Source organism: Camelina sativa, chromosome 8 (assembly GCF_000633955.1).
Source record: "Camelina sativa cultivar DH55 chromosome 8, Cs, whole genome shotgun sequence".
NCBI classification, from domain to species: Eukaryota; Viridiplantae; Streptophyta; class Magnoliopsida; order Brassicales; family Brassicaceae; genus Camelina; species Camelina sativa.
This window is the reverse complement of record NC_025692.1, coordinates 4805617-4825618: the sequence shown is the minus strand read 5'-3', so window position 1 is coordinate 4825618 and position 20002 is coordinate 4805617. Positions and strand designations below refer to the sequence as shown.

Below are 20002 nucleotides of genomic sequence, written 5' to 3'. Positions count from 1 at the left end.
ATATTGCAGATTTCGGCAGCAACATTGGCCTATTCTTGCACCTAGCGTCTTCAGATGATGACACAAACATCGGAGTTGCAGATATTGCTTCTGAATGCGTCGTGTTGCTACTTAAAGCGGCATCGAGAGAAGCTACGACGGGATTTTTAACCAATCTTCCGAAGATCACACAGATTCTTGACTCGTGGAACAGGAGGAAGAGTACGGAGCAACACTCGTTGGTTCTGAAAAGGATATTGCATTGTTTAGGTTACGCTTGCAAGCAGTATCTATCGCAGGCGATGATTTTGTCGATATCAGGACATGATGTCTCTAAGATCAACGCCATTGTCTCTGAGATCAAGAACTCAGACGTGGCTGGTCTTAATAGCGTCGCTTCCCTCGTCGCTATGGAGTTGCAGAGATTACCTCGTTGAACAAAAGGTAACAAGCTTAATGATAATTAAGTTTTTTTCATCATTGGTAAGTCTTATTACATTTTCGTAATCTCTTGTTGTTGAACCAGGATTAACGGACAATGACGCTGTAGAATTTCAATATGTACGAGGTAAACAAAATCAAAACCATGTGACATTGAGAATCAAGATCTATTTGTCTCTTTGTAATGTGTATATTTCTCTTAATTACAATTTTTGTACCACTACAAAACTACTTCCTTAATATTATCTTCTTTTAGATTTACACATTTATTGAATGTTTGACATTTAGTAAGCAACTCTACATTCTAGAAACTAATGCATGGTTAATTCAGATTAGAATAGACTGACAATTACAGAAGAAGAAGAAAAACATGTACTGATCTAAAGAAAAAGTGAGATATTCCNTATTTCTCTTAATTACAATTTTTGTACCACTACAAAACTACTTCCTTAATATTATCTTCTTTTAGATTTACACATTTATTGAATGTTTGACATTTAGTAAGCAACTCTACATTCTAGAAACTAATGCATGGTTAATTCAGATTAGAATAGACTGACAATTACAGAAGAAGAAGAAAAACATGTACTGATCTAAAGAAAAAGTGAGATATTCCTTTGAGTGAAATCTTAGGGTCCTATTCTTAGATATTGCTTAATTATTAGTATGACTTTTATGTGTTGATAGAAAAAATAGTTCAATTATAATATCATGATGTCTGTATTCTTTATAGTAAAAGAATAAACTAAATGAAATCACAATCAATCCTTGTGGAAAGCCCTTAGCTTTTCTCAAAAAAAAAACCTCTCAACTCAAGTCTTCAATTATATCTTCCAAACACATCAACCATTTACATCTCGACACCTAGTTAACAAAAAGAAACCACTTCCCTTCCCACTGAACCAACTCCAATTGTACTAAATAGACTTACAAGTTACAACTCAAATGCCCTTTTACACAGTATAAACTGCATTATTTTGGAACTTTACAATCCTTTGTGTTAAGAATCCAGTCGCTATATATGTTTCTGCATATATATGTTCAATGTTTGTATTAAAATATTTCAAAATAAAATGTATGAGAAAATTGGGATTTAAACAAAATATGGGGGATCTGGAAGCAAAAAACAAAAACAAAAAGGTATTCTATTATTGACTATTACAGAGAGCAACAAAACCAAAAACTAAATTCTATTCATACATCATGATTGAAAAAAAAAAAAAAATAGTTCTCAACTGGAGGTGTGAACCCAAAAAAAAGTACTTGATTAGAAATTGAAAATTGATATACAGTAGTTACTATTTAGTTTTGCAAAGGTCTTCTTCTCTTCAGTCTTTTTTTTTTCCTCCAAAATCTTTATATTATTATTTTACAAAGAGTAAAAGCTTCTTTTATATAGAGACATCATCATCACAACTCCAATTGCACTCGGATCAGTAGATGATAGAGAAAGACACATCCAACAACAAAAAAGAACTCAACTTTGATTTTCTTCAGCATTTAAACAAAAAATAAAAATGGCTTTCTCTTTTCTCAAAAAACTTCTCATCATCTTTTTGATCTCACTCTCCTCTCCTTGTCTCTCTTCTTCTTTGCTATCTTCTCCGACCATCTCTCCCTTCCAACAGCTTTCTCCGGATATCGCCCCTCTCCTCCCTTCCCCCGGTGACTCTCTGCCTTCCGACGACGGCGGCGGAACAATCCCAGCTTCTCCAAGCCCTCCTGATCCCGACACTAACGACGGCTCCTACCCTGACCCTTTGGCCTTTGCTCCCTTCGCTTCTCCGCCGGTTTCTTCTCCTGCTCCTCCGTCGTCTCATCCTTTCTCCGGAGTTTTAATCCTCACCGTTATCTTCTCCTCCGCCTACGTGGCGTTGTAACACTACTATAGAGTTCACTTCACTTATATACATCAAACGAACGTTTTGGTTTCCACGTACGTGTTTGTCCAAATGTATATCATTCTCGAATAATTAAAAATGTTAATTCGTTGTAAACTATAGTTCTTCATCTTTTTGTGTTGCCCCTCTTGACAATGTGAGTCGATTTTAATCATCTCCAATTCTCCATTAAACAATAATAATATGCATGTATTTATAACAACGATGTTATCATTTGATGGTTCACAATGTGCTAACGTTTTGTCAACCAATTAATTGATTTGACGGACGAAGTTTTATATCAGAAATCAATAAATGTTAGTATTTCTTATTTATATGCATTTTATGATTGTATGAAGTATGAACTATATATTTATTTACCTATATAAACAGAATTAATTTATGATAATAAGTAAGAGAATCTTATGTTCTAGGTGAACTTCATTTGTCTGTTTCTGATGTTTGCTTTTTACCTTTTTAAAAAGTTTAAACCATGTTTTAAAATAATCCATACTTTAAGGATTTGAATACCTAACTACGACGTGATGAGTGCATAAACTATATAAATTATAAAGATATGATCTTGTTCATATGATAAATTCTTTGAGACAAATGAGAATCTCTATACATAGATTGATTAACTCTTGTAAAGTTAGTTAATTAAGAAGATATATATATGTGTACTAATATGATTCACATGAAAATGGAAAAAGAATATGGAAATGCATATTGATGATAATTGGTAAAGAATGTGCGCTTTTATTAAAAAAAATATCATATATGAGATTTAACCATACAAAAATAATCAACTAATTGCATTATTCGGGTTAGAGCGAGTATGCATGTGAGTAGCTCCTGTCCTGACGATTCCAAAGCATAAAAGTGTTTATTATCCTGTCTCACACTTTGAGTTGCTTTTTAAACCTCGTTGTCAAATCACACTATACTACTAATTTGATTGATGTATATATTATATACATAAGAGTTTTATAATTTAAGGTTTGTGCGTGACAGATTGTATAATCACTAGCTAAAATGTCGTGTTGATGCCCACTTGGTTTGTCCTTTGTGGGAACAATATGAAAGGTATAACATGTATACACTACAAAAAAAATATAAGCTTCGGTGGTAGCAGATTGTTCTAGCATGAATTTACTAACTGCAATTAAAAGTACCAAAATTGGATGTCAAGTATTTTGTAACATTAGATGAATGCTAACAAATATTTTTCACTAAACGGGAACATAAAATAACGATTGTAGCTGAAAAGTTGTTTGGAAGCAAAATATTTGGGTTTTTCCCACCAACCAAAAAAAATATCGATTCTCCGTCACTCTTTGTCTCTATCTATCTTTTTTTCTCTCCGCCTCTATCTCTGTCTCAATAGCTCAGCTGATCTCTGTTTTTTGTCGTCTCTTTCTCAGTAACACAGCCGATCTCCGTCTGTTGTCGTCTCTGTCTCATTAGCCTCGAACTCAGCCAATATTTGTCTCAGTAGCTTCAAACTCAGCCGATTTTATCCACCTGAAAGGTATACGATATTCAATTGATGTATTTGATATCTTGACTATTTACTAGTATTTGATTTCTTGACTATTTTAAACATTAAAAGGTAATTACATCTCATCAGCCAGATCTTCTGCTTGTTTGCATCAGAACACAGAGGTTAGTTGTCACAATGAAATTGATATTTGATTGATTGGTTTAGGAGTTGGCTGATTTGGCTGTTTGATATTTTGTTTTTATAAATTGTGAATGTGAATGTGTTTGTTTGGTGTTTGAGTAATCCTTATGGGTAAGCACATATAATGGTTGAAAAGACATGGCTTCATCTTAACAGGTATGTGAAAACATTCTATAGTTATGTACTTATTGGTTGATCGAAGTTAAACCTGCCGATACGGTAACCCTTATGATTTTCTGCGAATTCGAATGGTTATGTTCAAGAGTTTTTAAAGTTTGTCATTGATTTTTTTTTTCTTTCATCTTACTTCACTGCAGAGCCGATCCTGGTTATGAGAGAGGTGTTTGGGATTTTGTGAGGTCTGTGGCTGCATGTTTAGAAGAAAATGCGATGATTTTTTGCATGTGCATTAATTGTCGCAACGTAGATCGTCACTCAGCCGGTGATGTTGTTGATCATATAGTAACAAGGGGAATGGATCTGAGTTACAAGTTGCGGTAGGACTGGTATCATCATGGAGAAGTGAAGTCAAGGACTGAATGTAGAAAGAACGCAAGTCAGTGGAACCAAGAGATTCTAGGGTTGTTCAAAGCTGCTAAGTTTATATATGAAGAGCTAGTTATTCAGGGTGATTTAAGTGAGGTTGTTGAGGGTGATGATAAGGAAGAAGATAAGTTTCTAGCAAAGCTAGCTGATGTAGAAACACCATTATATCCAGGTTGTGCAAACCACATCAAGATCTTGGCGATTGTTTCACTCTTTAGGCTAAAGACACAGAGTGGTTGGTATGACAGAAGATTTGATTTTCTAATTGAGAATTGGAAAAAGGTTGGTGAAGATATCAGAACTGTTTTGTGGAAATCTATTCAAGTAATCTATAATTTACTTTATACATGTTGTGAGTTTAAATTATAATTGTTTGCCTCACATGTGTACTTTGTGTTTTTTTAATTACATATTTGATGTAGGCAAGGTTTGAACTTGACGAAGAATAAAAAAAAAATGATGCGTTTAAGCAGATGGGATGTCTGTGGAGATCCTCCAAATCACGCCTTATCAGACAGGTCAGAGGAGCTAAGAAAATGAAAGATAGATGAGTCTGCGACCGAATAATGTACCTACAAATGAATGACGTAAATTTTTCAAAGACAAGACTAGTAATGCCTTTAAGGTAGTAAGTGTTTCATATAAGAGAAGAAGGCAGAAGCAGCTCATACTTGTGGCCGTAAAGGAATGGTCAGATTGAGAGAATAATTGGTCATGAGTAGCTTAGAATCATCCAAGGTGACAAGGCTAAGAGTATGGGTGAAGTCACAGACTAAGAATCATTCATGTAAACATCGATGCGGCTGAAAAGATTGTATGTTATGTTTCTTCTCTTTAGATTACTTTATAAATTGAACATCATTAATGGATGATGTACATTAATATGGTATTTGTTTGCAGAGAAAATCATCAGAGATAGACATTGAAGCTACTCAGGATTCAGCTACAACGAATCCAAAGAAAGATTTGCTTACACAGATTTTAGGACCTGATAATACAGGAAGACTACGGGCAATGGGTAGAGGCATGAGCTTGACCAAACTAGCTTGTTTCCAAGTCAACAACAACTCTATGGCTGCAATGGAAGAAAATCAGATTTAAATGGAGAATAAAATTCACGATCTAGAGCAAATTATTGAAAAACTTCATAACCAGATTAGTCTACTATATACACATTGTTTACTAATAGTAATACTTACTAAGTTATATTAATTGAATGATATGTTTCTGAAATTGCAGAGACAAGAGGCTGATGTTGGTGAAAACTCTATACATAAGAGTGTAAATACCAGATCACTTCCTAAGTGTTATTTGATTGACTGGACTTCTTCTGATAAGAATATTATTGAGGGGCGTGTTGTTTTTTATGATGATGATGAATTAGTACATGGGATTCCTTTAGGCCTAATGTAATGAAGGTTTTAATTGAATCTGCTACCAAAGCCAGACGCATTTCTATGGAGACATGTATCTGATATGTCTACTATTGAGGATGTAGCTGGAGAAATGATTGCATGAGATGCTGATTTATGTATTGTTCCAGCTGAAGGTGTCATTGCAGAAGACATTGCACCTAAGGTTAAGTGTCTTTTATTGATTGTTTTTTGTATATAGATTATACTTGATTAAATAATCCTTATCTCTGTTTTGCACCTTTGATCCGCAGAGTCTTGTCACAAGTTCAAAGAACAAATGCAAACTCATGGATTATGCTAGGAATGATGAAGTGATCGCTGAAGGCAGATGGCAGTCTCGAGAACCTAAAGCATTGGTAAATGGACTTCCTCTTGGTCCAAATGTAATCAAATTTTATGTGGATGTGGTAGTAAACCCAAAGGCATACCTATGGAGGCCTACACTAGACATGAAAACTTTGCTTGATTCTTTAAATTGTTTTGTAGCATGGCCTGCAAATAGAGTTGTGTTTGAGACAACAACGACTGAATCTCATGTTTGTCAATCATCTCCATCAAAGTAGCAAGTACAAGATCTCATAATGAGATGTCTCCTGTAATTTCTAAATCTCCTCATATTCAAGTATCTTCGACTAACTCAGCAAGTCCAAATTCTCAGAATGACAAGTCTCTAAAAAATCTTAAATATGAAACTTCAATTTTTATATTATTTTTACACCATATTCCAAAATTAATACTAATAAAAATAACAAAATATTATACTATTAACATATAAATATTTAAACAATTATTTCATTGGCTAATTCATTAAGGTGCGGATCACCAAATTCTTCATATCTACCGTTGATTAGAAGAAATCTAACGATCATCAATCAACTCTTAATTAATCTTATCCTTTTACTTCTGTACATCTCGATATCTTTTTTTTTGTCTACTTAATCGATAATGACAATGCAAATCCAATAAACTCTGGATTCTGGAAGCTTCATTGACGCTTGAAGTTTCAAATCACCGATTAAATCTACTGCGAAACTCGAATCCCTTTGATCATCTCTGCCGATTCTAAAGGTTTTCTTCCTTTTTTTTCTCTCTTTCTGCTGAATCAGATCTTTGTTCAATCGATTGTAGTCCCAAATTATTTAATTTTGGGTATAGATCTTCTCGTTTAATTTTGGGTATAGATCTTTCTTTTTTCCCTTTTTGTTCAATCGTTTAATTTTGGGTATAGATTTTCATTTTTTTTCCTCTTTGTATAATCAATGGTAATAGATCTTCTCGTTTTCAGGTTAGGAGCTCAAAATCATAGTAACAGGTTCTAACACATTTTTTCATTCAAGCCAAAGTTATAATTTTTGATTGAATGAAACTGTTTTCTTTTGATTGTTGTTGTTGTTGATCAATAAAAAGAAACCTATATAAACAAACTATCATATTTATCAATGCATAAACAGTTATTTCAATGGAAGCTAAGGAAATCATATTTTGCATCCCCGCAATGAGCGTTCAACCGAAACTCACACAACAAGGTGAGCAAGATCAAGAAGATCTATACCCACAATTGTTGTTGATTGTTGTTGTTGTTGATCAATAAAAAGAAACCTATCTAAAAAAATATCATATTTATCAATGCAGAAACAATTATTTCAATGGAAGCTAAAGAACATATGTTGCATCCCCGCAAGGAACGTTATGCCGAAACTCACACAACAAGGTGAGCAAGATCAAGAAGATCTATACCCAAAATTGTTGTTGTTGTTGATCAATAAAAGGAAACCTATCTAAACAACTATCATATTTATCAATGCAGAAACAGTTGTTTCAATGGAAGCTAAAGAAATCGTATATTGCATCCCCGCAATGAACGTTATACCGATACTCACACAACAAGGTGAGCAAGATCAAGAAGATCCACTGTTCAAGAGATGTTTCCGAAACCTCCAAAACAATGCACTCAACTCCACTCCTATGAAACGCCCAAAAGTAGAAAAAGGAGAGTCCTCACGAGGCAACGCTCCTTGAAGAATAATGGCATGGTAGCAATCACTCTTAGAGTTCATGTTATGTTTAGACTTTGTTAACTTTAAAACTTTATGTAATATGATATTTTATGATTTCATTGTCTTTCATAAATTAAAGCAAATTACATTTTATTCAATGTTTCAAATGACAAATTATATTTGATGCAATTCAATATAGATCTAAATACCATTGCAAGTTAAACAACATTTTCTCAGTGTCATGATAAATATTACATAAGCCAGGACAATATATATCATATCACGGAAACAAAAACAAGAAACAATATTCAACAGCATTTCCCATATGCTATTATAAACGATATTATAGCAACGTACAATAGCCATTAAAAATTACAAAATAACAATAAAAATCGTTATATAGTACTTTTCTATAGCAAACTTTTTGTACTACTAAAGGGTTAAATGCGAGAACCATAATGTCACGAAACAATATCCAATAACATATCGAATGTTTCATTATAATACATTAAACAACTCCAAATATTTGCTATAAAACCAAACATAATAGCACTGAAAATGTATTAGAATAAAGTATAAAATAGTAGACCGATAGCGATATAATAGGTAAACCTTTCATAGCATACAAAAAAATGCTATGATATGTGAAAAGGCTATTATAAATTCTTATGTCCTAGCGTTTATGAAATCGCTACCAAATCTCTATAGTAGCGTTTTTGGTGTCCTAATAATGTCAATATTTTTTGTAAGGATATAAAAGAAACCCATACTCGATAAAACTCTATATATATTATTTTTTCATTAACAAATCAAACAAACACATTTTATCATTTTTAATCTGTATGACAACGATAGAACTTCGTTTTCAACATGTAAATTTCAACATGCATTTTCATTAACTGAAAATAATTAACATACTATTTTGCATGGAAAACATCAAGCCTAAACTCTAAACAAACGCAAGCGACTAAGCGAACTAGCTTTGATGAAGATCAGTGCAGGATTGTAAAAAACATAGTAAGAAGAGAGAAAAACAAAAAATTACACTGTGATTTCAGTCATGATCATTAGTCACACTATAGATCGATGTTTTAATAAGTAAAAAAAGAAAAAGGAAAAAAAGACCACTATACGTTTGTTTCACCAAATGAATGACCGGTAGATTAATATTCGTCGTACAACGAATCATGCATGTGAAGTTTGTTCTTATAGTCTTAGACGTTAAATTAAAATACTCCATGGATTTGGGTTCGAAATCTCAGTTTATCAAAGAGTAATCGATGAGGATATGAAAATCAAAATTAACATGCAAGTCGCAAGATTTTTAAAAAAAAATCTAAACCAGAACAAAAAAAAAAATTCCACTATCTTTTTATTTTGGAACATATCCCACTATCTTAAAACAAGAAATCTCATAGAACATCACAATCTGGAAGTTTCTTGGTTATGATTTAACAAGCGACGCACGAAATTAAATCACTATATGAACACGCACGCTATGTTTCTTGTTGCAGCAAACACTTAAAACGATATATAACAGACCAAGCTTCAAATGAAGTCCAGTTCACTTAACTCCTTGACTATTTTTACCCAACAAACAAAGTCTCGAGTTCGCAAACCAAACAAATTTCAGCTGTCTGATACTGACCACATATCACTCCCCACACCCAAGAGGCCAAGAGACCTAGGCCCAGGCCTGAATTTAAAAAACCCACAAACTTAAACGGCTTTTAAGAACTCGGCCATACCAAAAATTAAACAGGTGAAAATAATATCACATCCAGAAAATCAGTAGCAAAAGCGAGTTAAGCCAATCTCGTCTATGTGTTTGTTTGGGGTCTAATGCTGAAACCGAAAATCTATTCCAAAATTATAACTTTTATATGTTTATTTCAAAGTTAATATCATTTGTATAGTATGTATAAGAGAAAAAGAAAAAAGAAACTCTAAAAAATGCATATTTTGATCGGTTGAGTAATTAATTAGTAGTATTGTATGTGTTTTTAACATACAATATCATGAAATTTTTGCTCAAAAGAAGAAAAAAATATATACAATATCTTTTTTTTTTTTTTAAATACAATATCATGAAATAAACGAGAGGGAGAGGAAATATGCGGTGAAACTAAGAGACGTGAAGGAGATCATGGTCGGTTCAAAAGATATGAAACTTACGTTACTTACCTAATAACCGTGTATATATAATACAGATTACAAACTGAAACCGTATTTTATGAAATAACACATTGATTAACAAATGTCGACACATTGTACACAACTGAAATGCGTGATTAAACTAAACGTAAAAATCATAGAATATAATATGCGTAAATATCTCTTTAATTATAGATTAAACCTAAAATACCATGCGTGGAGGAGGTACCGAGCTCGGAAGATAACAGTATTAAGTAATTGAACTAAAGAAGTAAGAAGCACTTCGTACTTATCTAGAATTTATTGTTTTTAATCCAAAACTATGTGTACTGGTCTGGTATACCTTTTTGTCTATTTGTCAACAAAATAGTTAGGTTTGGCTTTAAAAGAAGAAAGGGACAAAACCACAAAGGAGAGAATGCGGCATTAATATTAAAGTACCCGCTTTTGGTTAACCAATCATTCGAATATGTAAAAAATAAAATAGAAGTAAGCAAGATGCTAACCTACGCTACTACCACCCACCCGATGTTTCTTTCTTTATACAAAACGAAACGAATACATGATAAATTTATCTATGGTTAATGATGATGAATCATGGACGTGTCTACGAAAATGTTTTCGTCTCGAATATACGTAGTTCCAACTAACTACAAAGAAATTCGCACGTAGTAGTATACATTATATCAAATTCATTAACCAAATTTATTCGTTAGGACATGGTATATATCAATCTTCCCTTCCTTCAAAAGTCAAGTCTACGAGTAAAAATCTCTCAATTTCTTTGACTTTTTCTCATATAGTATCTTTCAAATCTGGTTGCATACTATTTTTGTAAAGCTTCTCTTCTCAATCTTAAATTCGTAATGTCGTATTGCTTTGCTACACAGAAGAAAACGAAGATCATCGAAGGTAATAAATAAACTAGGAAGGGGACCGAATGAAATCGAGAGCATGGGCTACGCCGCTACGGTTACTTCTACTACATTTAGGAATTAGGAGCGATCGTTGGTTAGATACTTTTAACTTTTAAGTGGACCTCCTAAAATACCTTTTGTATTGTTCATTTATTTATGAGAGCCCACATGAGTTGTCTTTTTATAAATATGTAGTATTATTTTTCTTTGAATACAAAAATATGATTCACTTTACTTATACCTGATTGATATTTTAAGAAGATAAGATTAATATATATATATATAAGAATATATGAAAAACTATGAATTTATCTATAAAAAAAGGTGTCAAAAAAAAATTACGTCAGTTAATTTCTTTTGATATTTAAATTGTTGTTTGCCTTTTTAAAAAAATCGGAATCTTTTCTAACCCACCAATTTTCTCAGCCACCATTGGTTTTTATTAATTTCTTAACAACCAGAATTGTATTTTTCCTTAATGGTATTGGTAGTAGCATAATATTCAACTCAAAAGATATAATATATTATACATGGTCATGATTCCCCACATTTTGTTACCAGATAAACAATTTTCTTTTATTTGTAAACAAATTAAATTAATTAAATGCATAAATGTTTGTCGGGGTGTAAATATAGTAGTATATAAACATATTGTTTCTGTCATTTTATGCAATTATTAAGAAGATAAATTCAACATCAAGAGAATATATATTTTTAAGGATAAACTCAACATTTATCTAAAAAACAAAATTTGTCTAAATACAAATTCCAAATAAGCTAAAAAGTTTTTTTCCTCCTTTTTTTTCTTTTTTTCTTTTCATAATGTACCTTTTTTGCCGACTGGTATAATAATGGTAATTTTTATTTAAGACCCAAAGAACAAAAATGCAAAAACCAAACTTTTTTTTTTTTCATAAAGCAGTGAGACGAAGCTCTCTCTCTCTCTCTCTCACAATAATTGTTTGAGATCAATCTACTTCGTTCCTCTCAACAACAACACCACCACCACCACTTCTTCTTCTTCTTCCTCCACCTAAAACCTCAAAACCATCTCTTTAAAACAAAAAAGCCCAACTTTTTTAAAGTATCCCCAGAAGTCGCATGACCTTACGTAGCTTAATCCTTGAGATGCGCTCGAGGCCGCATCGTGTGGTCCACGATCTTGCCGCAGCTGCAGCTGCCGATTCAACAACTCATGGGTCGTCGCAAGATCACCGTTGGTCAGAGATCCCTGAAGAGCTTTTAAGGGAGATTCTCATTCGGGTTGAGGCGGCTGACGGTGGCGAATGGCCTTCACGACGCAGCGTGGTGGCTTGCGCCGGCGTTTGCCGTAGCTGGCGGCTACTTATGAACGAAACCGTCGCTGCCCCGCAGATCTCTTCTAAGTTGACTTTCCCAATCTCTCTCAAGCAGGTAAAAGTTTGATTGAATATAAAGTTTGAATTTTTATTTTTTTTTTGTTGACCGTTTTCAAATTCTATACAAAATTGAAAAAAAAAAAAAAAAAAANAAAAAAAAAAAAAAAAAAAAAAATCTGAATTTGATGTTATGGTTGTGGTGTCGTGATTGAGAGCTTCGACCTTGTCAAATAAAAGATGAGAATCCAGCAAACGCTGGTCTCTCTGTGTTTGCGTTTGTATTTGCTTTCAAATGCTGAGCTGAGTGGCTCCTAAACTATGATATTGATCATTAAACCAAAAATATATGGGATTGTGTTTCATTCTTGTGTAGTCCTATCAAAGTGTTGTTTTAATCGAAGAGGCTAATAAAAGTTTGTTGCTTTGTTGGTGTGTATCATTTTGCAGCCTGGTCCAAGGGATTCTCTGGTTCAATGCTTCATCAAACGTAATCGAGTTACACAATCATATCATCTGTATCTTGGATTAACCAACTGTGAGCATCTATCTATCGGAGTCTTGTCTTTCTTTTCTCGTTTCTTGGTTCTGCAATTTTTTAGATTTGACTATTCTTTCTTTTATGTGTCCGTCCCTGCAGCTTTAACGGATGATGGTAAGTTTCTGCTTGCTGCGTGTAAGTTGAAGCACACAACTTGCACTGATTACATTATCTCTTTGCGTTCTGATGATATGTCCAGGAGAAGCCAAGCCTATGTTGGTAAAGTGAGGTGCGTATATATTCGAATTCCATGTTGTGTGAGAGTGTACTAATAAGGATTCAATTTTTCGGTACTGATTAAGAGTCTTACCGTATTGTTAGCATTTTGAGATTGGCATTGATGGATTAGACATACTTAACATGATCGAGTAATCTGAATGTCCACTAGAGTTGCTTTGCCTGTTTTATTGTTGCTATTTACACTCAATGTTGATATTTTGCTATTTCTAAACTTGTGGAAGATCAAACTTCCTAGGAACGAAATTCACAGTCTTTGATGGAAATCTGCTGCCGTCAACGGGAGCCACAAAGTTGAGAAAGAGTCGATCTTCTAATCCTGCAAAAGTCTCATCAAAAGTTCCTCTTGGAAGTTACCCTGTCGCTCATATCACATATGAGCTGAATGTGTTAGGATCCCGGTAATGACTTCTTTTGTCAGATTTAATTTCCCAATTTGAAAAATTCTCTGTCTCAACTTTGTTACTTTTCTCCATCATCTCTTTGGTCTTGTAGATTAGGCATAGTTTCTAAAATCAAATTGAGATATTCGTGAGAAGAGTTGCTGAAAAATGATATGGATATTTCCATTCTTGAATTTTCCAAATTGTGAAATATAGAAGCCTAATAGCATTTACTTCGGTTTGATGTGGTTGCATACAGTATTCAGTTTTTTAGCATAATATGTCTTTGGTTTCTGGAAGATATTTCAAACAAATTAAGGTTTTAATCAGTTAATTTGCATGATTTATCTTTGGTCCCAAACGTCCGGTTTGTTTTGGTTAAACCAGATTGGCAAAAGTTGATGTCAACCAAATCTGATTTGTAATCTCTTAATGGCACTAACAGAGGACCAAGAAAGATGCAATGTGTAATGGACACAATACCTACAAGCGCAATGAATTCCCAAGGAGTAGCTTCGGAACCATCAGAGTTTCCCTTCCTCAGTACTCGGTCAACAACTTTCTCCAGGTCTCAATCAAAACCATTGCGGAGCAGCTCTAGCCACCTGAAAGAAACACCATTAGTACTGAGCAACAAGACACCACGATGGCACGAGCAGCTACGTTGTTGGTGCTTGAATTTCCATGGCCGTGTCACAGTGGCTTCAGTGAAGAACTTTCAGCTGGTGGCCGCAGCAGCACCTACGAGTGGCAGTGTCAGTGGCGGTGGCATGGGGTCGTCACCAGAGAGGCAGAACGAGCGGATAATACTGCAGTTTGGGAAAGTCGGGAAAGATATGTTCACGATGGATTATGGATACCCTATCTCAGCTTTTCAAGCTTTTGCCATTTGCTTGAGCAGCTTTGAGACTAGAATCGCTTGTGAATGATTTGTAAAACTTTTTCAAAGGCATCGTCTGTATTTATCGTTCAAAAGAGCATTTTTTAGCATTTTGTAAATTGTGATCTTTTAAAAAGAACATTTGTATTTAATAATGTTACAGTTGTGATCTTTTAAAAAGAACGTTCGTGATCTTGTATTCTGATAGTGTTACAGTTCCTTTACTTGTCTAGCATTTTGTAAAATTGTTATCGTGCAATATCAACTCTATTGCTTATGTAGTGCCATTACTCACACCGAAACAAGATATATGTGTCTTAAGCTTCAGGATTCAAGTTTTGTGAAGACAAGGCCGCAAATAATTTTACACTAGGTACAAAAACTATATAAATGCTAAAACAACATGAGACTTTTCTTTTATTTACATATTGCATTTTCATCAAGCGGTCTGCAAACTAGGTGCACCAGTGCCTGAACCTATGTTCACTGTCTTGGTTTCAACCTCTGCTGCTTGATCGTCTGAGGTCAACTCAAATTGGCGCAGGTTCCGGACAAAGACTGTGAAAGCATGGAAATGCTCTGGAGAGAAGAAAAGTGCTCCCATTCTCTGGTAAGTAAACAGATCAATTCCTGCATTCTCATCCTTCAGATTCTCAACGATTCTCTCGAACCCACCAGGAACTGGAGCGGACGAGTTTTGGCCTGAAACAACCACGCCTTGTTTCTTGCAGGATGTTTTGAGGTGGGCAAGTAATGACTCGGGGCTTGAGAGAGACTCAGGTGATTGATGCTCGTCGGATAGATCCATACCCGGTATTATCATTCTACAAGAGTTCTTTCGGAAGATCTCTGCGATAGCTTCGTACCTGTCTTGACCATTAGGGCTGTAGAATCCAGCTGTTAACTCGGAAGGCTGAGATCTTAGCTTGTTCCATTGGTGTAAGAGAGGTAGCTTCCCACATAGAGGCACTCCAATCCCGCTAAATGCATATGAAGCAACAGAGAGGACACGGTCTGCGTGGGATGTGAGAAGAGACGAGTACCAAGCCAAGAAAAAATCACCATACTGAGATTCCCAGGAACCGCCATCTGAGAAGAAGGAAGAGGAATGAGGTTGTTGATCGTAAGCAGGAGCATCGTGTGGACCACCAAGTCCCCATAGAGGGTTTCCTGTGGATTCAGCGTAGCCTTTGAGAGCGGAGAGCATGTGTTTATCATAACACTGGAACTCTCCTGCGCCAGAGCGCTTGACGTCCGGTTGATGAGAAGGGTATCTTAACTCACCGTCAGGTCCCAAACCTAATGTGATTCCCTGCAAAACAATGACCAAAAGATCAGGAACTAGAACCAGAGTAGACATGACATACTCAGAACGTAAGAGCAAAACAAAGATGATATAATACCGTGATTGTGTTGCCCATGTAATCTGAGAAAACAGACTTGAAGCTCTCACAGAAACCTCTGTAAACCTGCATAGGTGTCTTCCCATCAAGAACAGGAACATCATCAACTGCAAACGACAAGCACTCTTTGTACTGTTGTCCATATCTGTCCGTAAAATAGACCCCTGGTTCAGCTTTACCAATCTTTTCCACCCAGTCAGGTAGACCAATACCCGGGTTTTTCGATCCGTGGAAAGAGAGCGAAGCGTGAAGCTTAAGTCCCACCTTCTTAACAATCTCAGCAACTGCTAAGTAACCAGACCAATCATATTTCCCAGAAGCTTCTTTCTCAACAACTCCCCAAAAGATTGGTAACTCAATGCCTTCAACACCAAGTAGCTTCAAAGCTTTGAGCCCAGCTGTGATAGCTTTCAAGTGGTTCACATTGTTACAATCTGAAACTGTGTCTAGCGGAAGCCCAACGAATAATTTAACACTCTCAAGCTGCAACAAAGAAAAAAAAAACATGTTCTCAGAATTTGGATCATAATTAAAGAAGGAAAAATCAAATCTTGATTAAGCTTCTATGTTTCATAAGCTCTATCTCAAAAAAAAAAAAAAAACATCAAGTAAGCAAATTTGATAAACAAATCAATGGATCTGAGTAAATCTGAAAATTTTAAGAAGAGAAGGTTATAAAAATTACCGATTTAGAATTTGGAGTGGATTTAAGAAAAGGGACACCATCGGAGACGATGGCTTCGCATTTGACAGATCTGGAAGAGCAACGGATCGAGATATCCTTAAATTTCGAGCTTTGGCTCAAGAACGTAACTTTATTTCTCGGTTCGCCTGAGATTACAACGGACCCAAACCTAAATCCGAGCTCTCTGTAAGCTAATTCAGCTCTGCAGATCCTCGTTTGTGGGTTTCCAATCACTGAAACTTCCATTTTTTTTTAACAAAACGAATCGATGATACAAAAACCTTAAAAAGACTCAAATTTGTAGCGGTTAGATAGACAAATGGATTACAATAAAAAGAAGAAGAAAAAAAAAAAGCGTCCTGACTCAAAAGAACGAACACAAACTCTCGATTTGTTTTTGCTTTGTGGATTTCGAAAGGATTGTGGGATTTGGTTTATATATAAGAAAAGAAGAAACGTTAATGGATAAAACGGTGCCTATTTGGACTTAACACGTGTCATTACCAGGAAGCTCCCATACTTGTAGCCGTTTAAAATATTTCACTTTATCAATTTTTTTTTTTTTTTTTTTTTTTTTTTTTTTTTTTTTTTTTTTTTTTTTTTTTTTTTTTTTTTTTTTTTTTTGTTGGTTCCGTTTTAATGACAATAATAAAATCTTTTTTAAGTATGACCACGAAAAATGAAACTAATAAGGAATACATAACATTTTATTTTATTTTATTTTTCGTTAAACACATGATACTTTAAAAAGTATTTCTAGTGGTATAGTTTTATCGAGGAAAAGGAATGATACAATATATTGATCATTGACTTATTAAATTTTGTGGTCAGCTATTTAAACTAATTCATACTCCAGTATACAAGCCTATTCTGCTAAAAATAATACATTTATCGGATTTTACAAGAACGTAATATGGTTTCAAGCTTACTGCTTAAAAAAAGGGTTCGATGAATAGACCATAAATATTTTAACTTCTTTGCATTTGAAATTTTTCTCGATCTCATCGTTTAATTAAGACGAGTAACGTACGGTGGTAATATGAAATTTAGCTTAATTTTCAAACCGATTATTCTACTATAATCTATTCATTTCATTGCCATTTTGAATTTATAGTACTTATAAATAGTTGGAATATCGAGAATATTGGAATCTTATCCAAATTAACCGTATTAAGTATTAACCTATTTTTTGCAAGATTCAACGAACAGTATCCATAAGTCTGATTGGTGAATAATGGATAGTATTATTTTTATTTTTTGTTAGAATAATTGTTTGGCCAATATTATGATGGGCTTCGCCAGTTGGCTGGCGGGGCTCTATCAATAGGCAGTTCCAGCTTAAATAGAGACAAACAGTGTGATCGTCACAGATTCAAAGATTTAAGAGGTAAATAATTTTTTTTTATATATATAAAAAAAATTATAAGATAAAAGGGGCACAAGAAAAATAATAATGTAAAATAAAAAAGCACAAAAAAATAATGCAAGATAAAGGGGTACAAAAAAAAGTAATGCAAGATAAAGGGGCACAAAAAAACAATGCAAAATAAAAGGGCACAAAAAAATAATGCAAGATAAAAAGGTATAAAAATATATGTAAAATGAAAGAAGCAAAAATAAAATTTATAAAACAAAATAATATATTAAATATGTTTTAAGGATTTATTTTGATGAATCAATAACTAAAAATATATTTTATCTTCCACAATTATTTTAACTGACTTCAACAATAGAAGGAAAATAAATTTTTATAATCTTGTTAAATGTTTATATATTATCAAAATAAAATCTATATTTTTCAACATATATAACAGAGGTTAAAAAAGAAATTTGGACTTTTATTGAAAAAAAAAATTTTGCCCAGAAGACCCTAAAAACCTTGAGCCGGCACTGACTAAAGGAACAAGAAATTATTTATTTCCATCATTGGGAAAACACAACTATATTCATCATATTCATAGGTTGTTAGAAATTGACGTTACGTTAAAAACGAAAACAGTAACAAGTAGATAACATTGTATTCCGAGAAGCCAACGTGGTAATGAGAAAAAGCCACGTCATGTCAAGTTGTCATTGACGAGGGTGTGTGTGACTTCTTTTTAAAAATTAAACTGGCTGTGATTTTTAATTAACGTACAGTAGTACTGGTTCAGACAACTTGTTAACACGTGTCGTAACATGGGTGGTTAAATAAACCCATGCTGACTCAGGTCCATGCAAGTCTGTTCCCCCCCCCCCTTTAGATTCTGTACTACTGTGAAGCTGCGACTATTGATTTGTTTTTTCGACCACATCCTCTCTCTGCTTCTCTGTGTGTGGTTTTTAAGATTTTTTTTTAATGGTTTTGGAATACAGTAAAATACGTGTACACGTTGTGGATTTTAGTTTTGATATCTTATAGAGTCTTGTAACTTGTCCATTTTACAAGTTGCAGTAAAGTGTAAAGATATAGCTGTTGTTGCCCAATAGTGAACTCTGGTTGGTTTTTAACCCACATAGCAAATTCTCAAACCATTAAAATATCGTCATCTATAGTTACTTATTAGTTGGATCTAGTACTGGCTATATAGTAGAATAAGAATGCTAGAATAATTATTTTAGAAATCTATTTCCGAAGACTTTTAAAACGACATATGATTTACGTGTTTCATTACATGACAAGTGCAAATGTGCAATGAGAGGCGTCGTGGCGCTTTATGTATCACTAAAACTAAAAACAAGGAAATTGGCGTTTGGGAACCAACAAAAGGCCTTTAAGGTCGTCGTGTAAGGTAGGTTTGAGTTTGAAACATTCGGANTCCCCCCCCACTTTTAGATTCTGTACTACTGTGAAGCTGCGACTATTGATTTGTTTTTGCGACCACATCCTCTCTCTGCTTCTCTCTGTGTGGTTTTTAAGATTTTATATTTTTTCCTTTAAATGGTTTTGGAATACACTAAAATACGTGTACATGCAGAGCCGGCCCAAGAGCTTGTGGCCTTTTTTTTGCCTTGTATTTTATATATAACTTTCGGCCCTAATTTTCAAGAAAGTGTGTGTAGTCTAGTGGTATTTGTCTTGGCTATTGGGATTGAGTACTCGTGTTCGACCCTGACTGTTAGCAAGCAAAATAGTCTTTTTATTTTAATTTGATTGTGGCCTTTATTGACTTAGAGCCGGCTCTGTGTACACGTTGTGGATTCTGGTTGGTTTTTAACCTACATAGCAAATTCTCAAACCATTAAAACATCGTCATCTATAGTTACTTATTAGTTGGACTTGGATCTAGTACTGGCTGTATAGTAGAATAAGAAAGCTAGAATAATTATTTTAGAAATTTATTTCCGAAGACTTTTAAAACGACATATGATTTACGTGTTTCATTACATGACAAGTGCAAATGTGCAATGAGAGGCGTCGTGGCGCTTTATGTATCACTAAAACTAAAAACAAGGAAATTGGCGTTTGGGAACCAACAAATGGCCTTTAAGGTCGTCGTGTAAGGTAGGTTTGAGTTTGAAACAT

At 34.2% G+C, this 20002-nt stretch overlaps 3 protein-coding genes and 2 long non-coding RNA genes across 5 annotated transcripts; 4 read left to right on the top strand and 1 right to left on the bottom strand.

Annotated features, from left to right (window-relative positions):
* LOC104706186 lies at positions 7-685 on the top strand. The gene is made up of 2 exons (XR_754423.1): positions 7-423; positions 506-685. It is a non-coding gene; the product is annotated as an uncharacterized LOC104706186 (long non-coding RNA).
* LOC104706185 (classical arabinogalactan protein 25-like) lies at positions 1818-2572 on the top strand. The gene has a single exon (XM_010422347.2). It carries the CDS (start codon positions 1938-1940, stop codon positions 2298-2300), a length of 363 nt encoding a protein of 120 aa, XP_010420649.1. The 5' UTR covers positions 1818-1937; the 3' UTR covers positions 2301-2572.
* On the top strand, positions 6876-8056 carry LOC104706184. The gene is made up of 5 exons (XR_754422.2): positions 6876-7013; positions 7231-7257; positions 7397-7471; positions 7578-7656; positions 7753-8056. It is a non-coding gene; the product is annotated as an uncharacterized LOC104706184 (long non-coding RNA).
* Positions 11902-14608, top strand: LOC104706182 (tubby-like F-box protein 11). The gene is made up of 5 exons (XM_010422346.1): positions 11902-12426; positions 12819-12906; positions 13009-13138; positions 13371-13547; positions 13975-14608. The coding sequence occupies exons 1-5, from the start codon at positions 12115-12117 to the stop codon at positions 14456-14458; spliced, it is 1191 nt and encodes a 396-aa protein (XP_010420648.1). The 5' UTR covers positions 11902-12114; the 3' UTR covers positions 14459-14608.
* LOC104706181 (inactive beta-amylase 9) lies at positions 14713-16912 on the bottom strand. Its single transcript, XM_010422345.1, has 3 exons — positions 16498-16912; positions 15813-16295; positions 14713-15721 (listed from the first exon to the last, which is right to left on the bottom strand). Exons 1-3 carry the CDS (start codon positions 16741-16743, stop codon positions 14849-14851), a joined length of 1602 nt encoding a protein of 533 aa, XP_010420647.1. The 5' UTR covers positions 16744-16912; the 3' UTR covers positions 14713-14848.

Bases quoted from the DNA above. Each gene is read 5' to 3' on its own strand.
- LOC104706185 (XM_010422347.2), top strand. From the start codon at position 1,938: ATGGCTTTCTCTTTTCTCAAAAAACTTCTCATCATCTTTTTGATCTCA.
- LOC104706182 (XM_010422346.1), top strand. From the start codon at position 12,115: ATGACCTTACGTAGCTTAATCCTTGAGATGCGCTCGAGGCCGCATCGT. The intron at 12,907-13,008 runs GTGAGCATCTAT...CCGTCCCTGCAG, and splicing joins GTATCTTGGATTAACCAACT to CTTTAACGGATGATGGTAAG. The intron at 13,548-13,974 runs GTAATGACTTCT...TGGCACTAACAG, and splicing joins CTGAATGTGTTAGGATCCCG to AGGACCAAGAAAGATGCAAT.
- LOC104706181 (XM_010422345.1), bottom strand. From the start codon at position 16,743: ATGGAAGTTTCAGTGATTGGAAACCCACAAACGAGGATCTGCAGAGCT. The intron at 16,296-16,497 runs GTAATTTTTATA...TCTTTGTTGCAG, and splicing joins CCACTCCAAATTCTAAATCG to CTTGAGAGTGTTAAATTATT. The intron at 15,722-15,812 runs GTATTATATCAT...ATTGTTTTGCAG, and splicing joins ACATGGGCAACACAATCACG to GGAATCACATTAGGTTTGGG.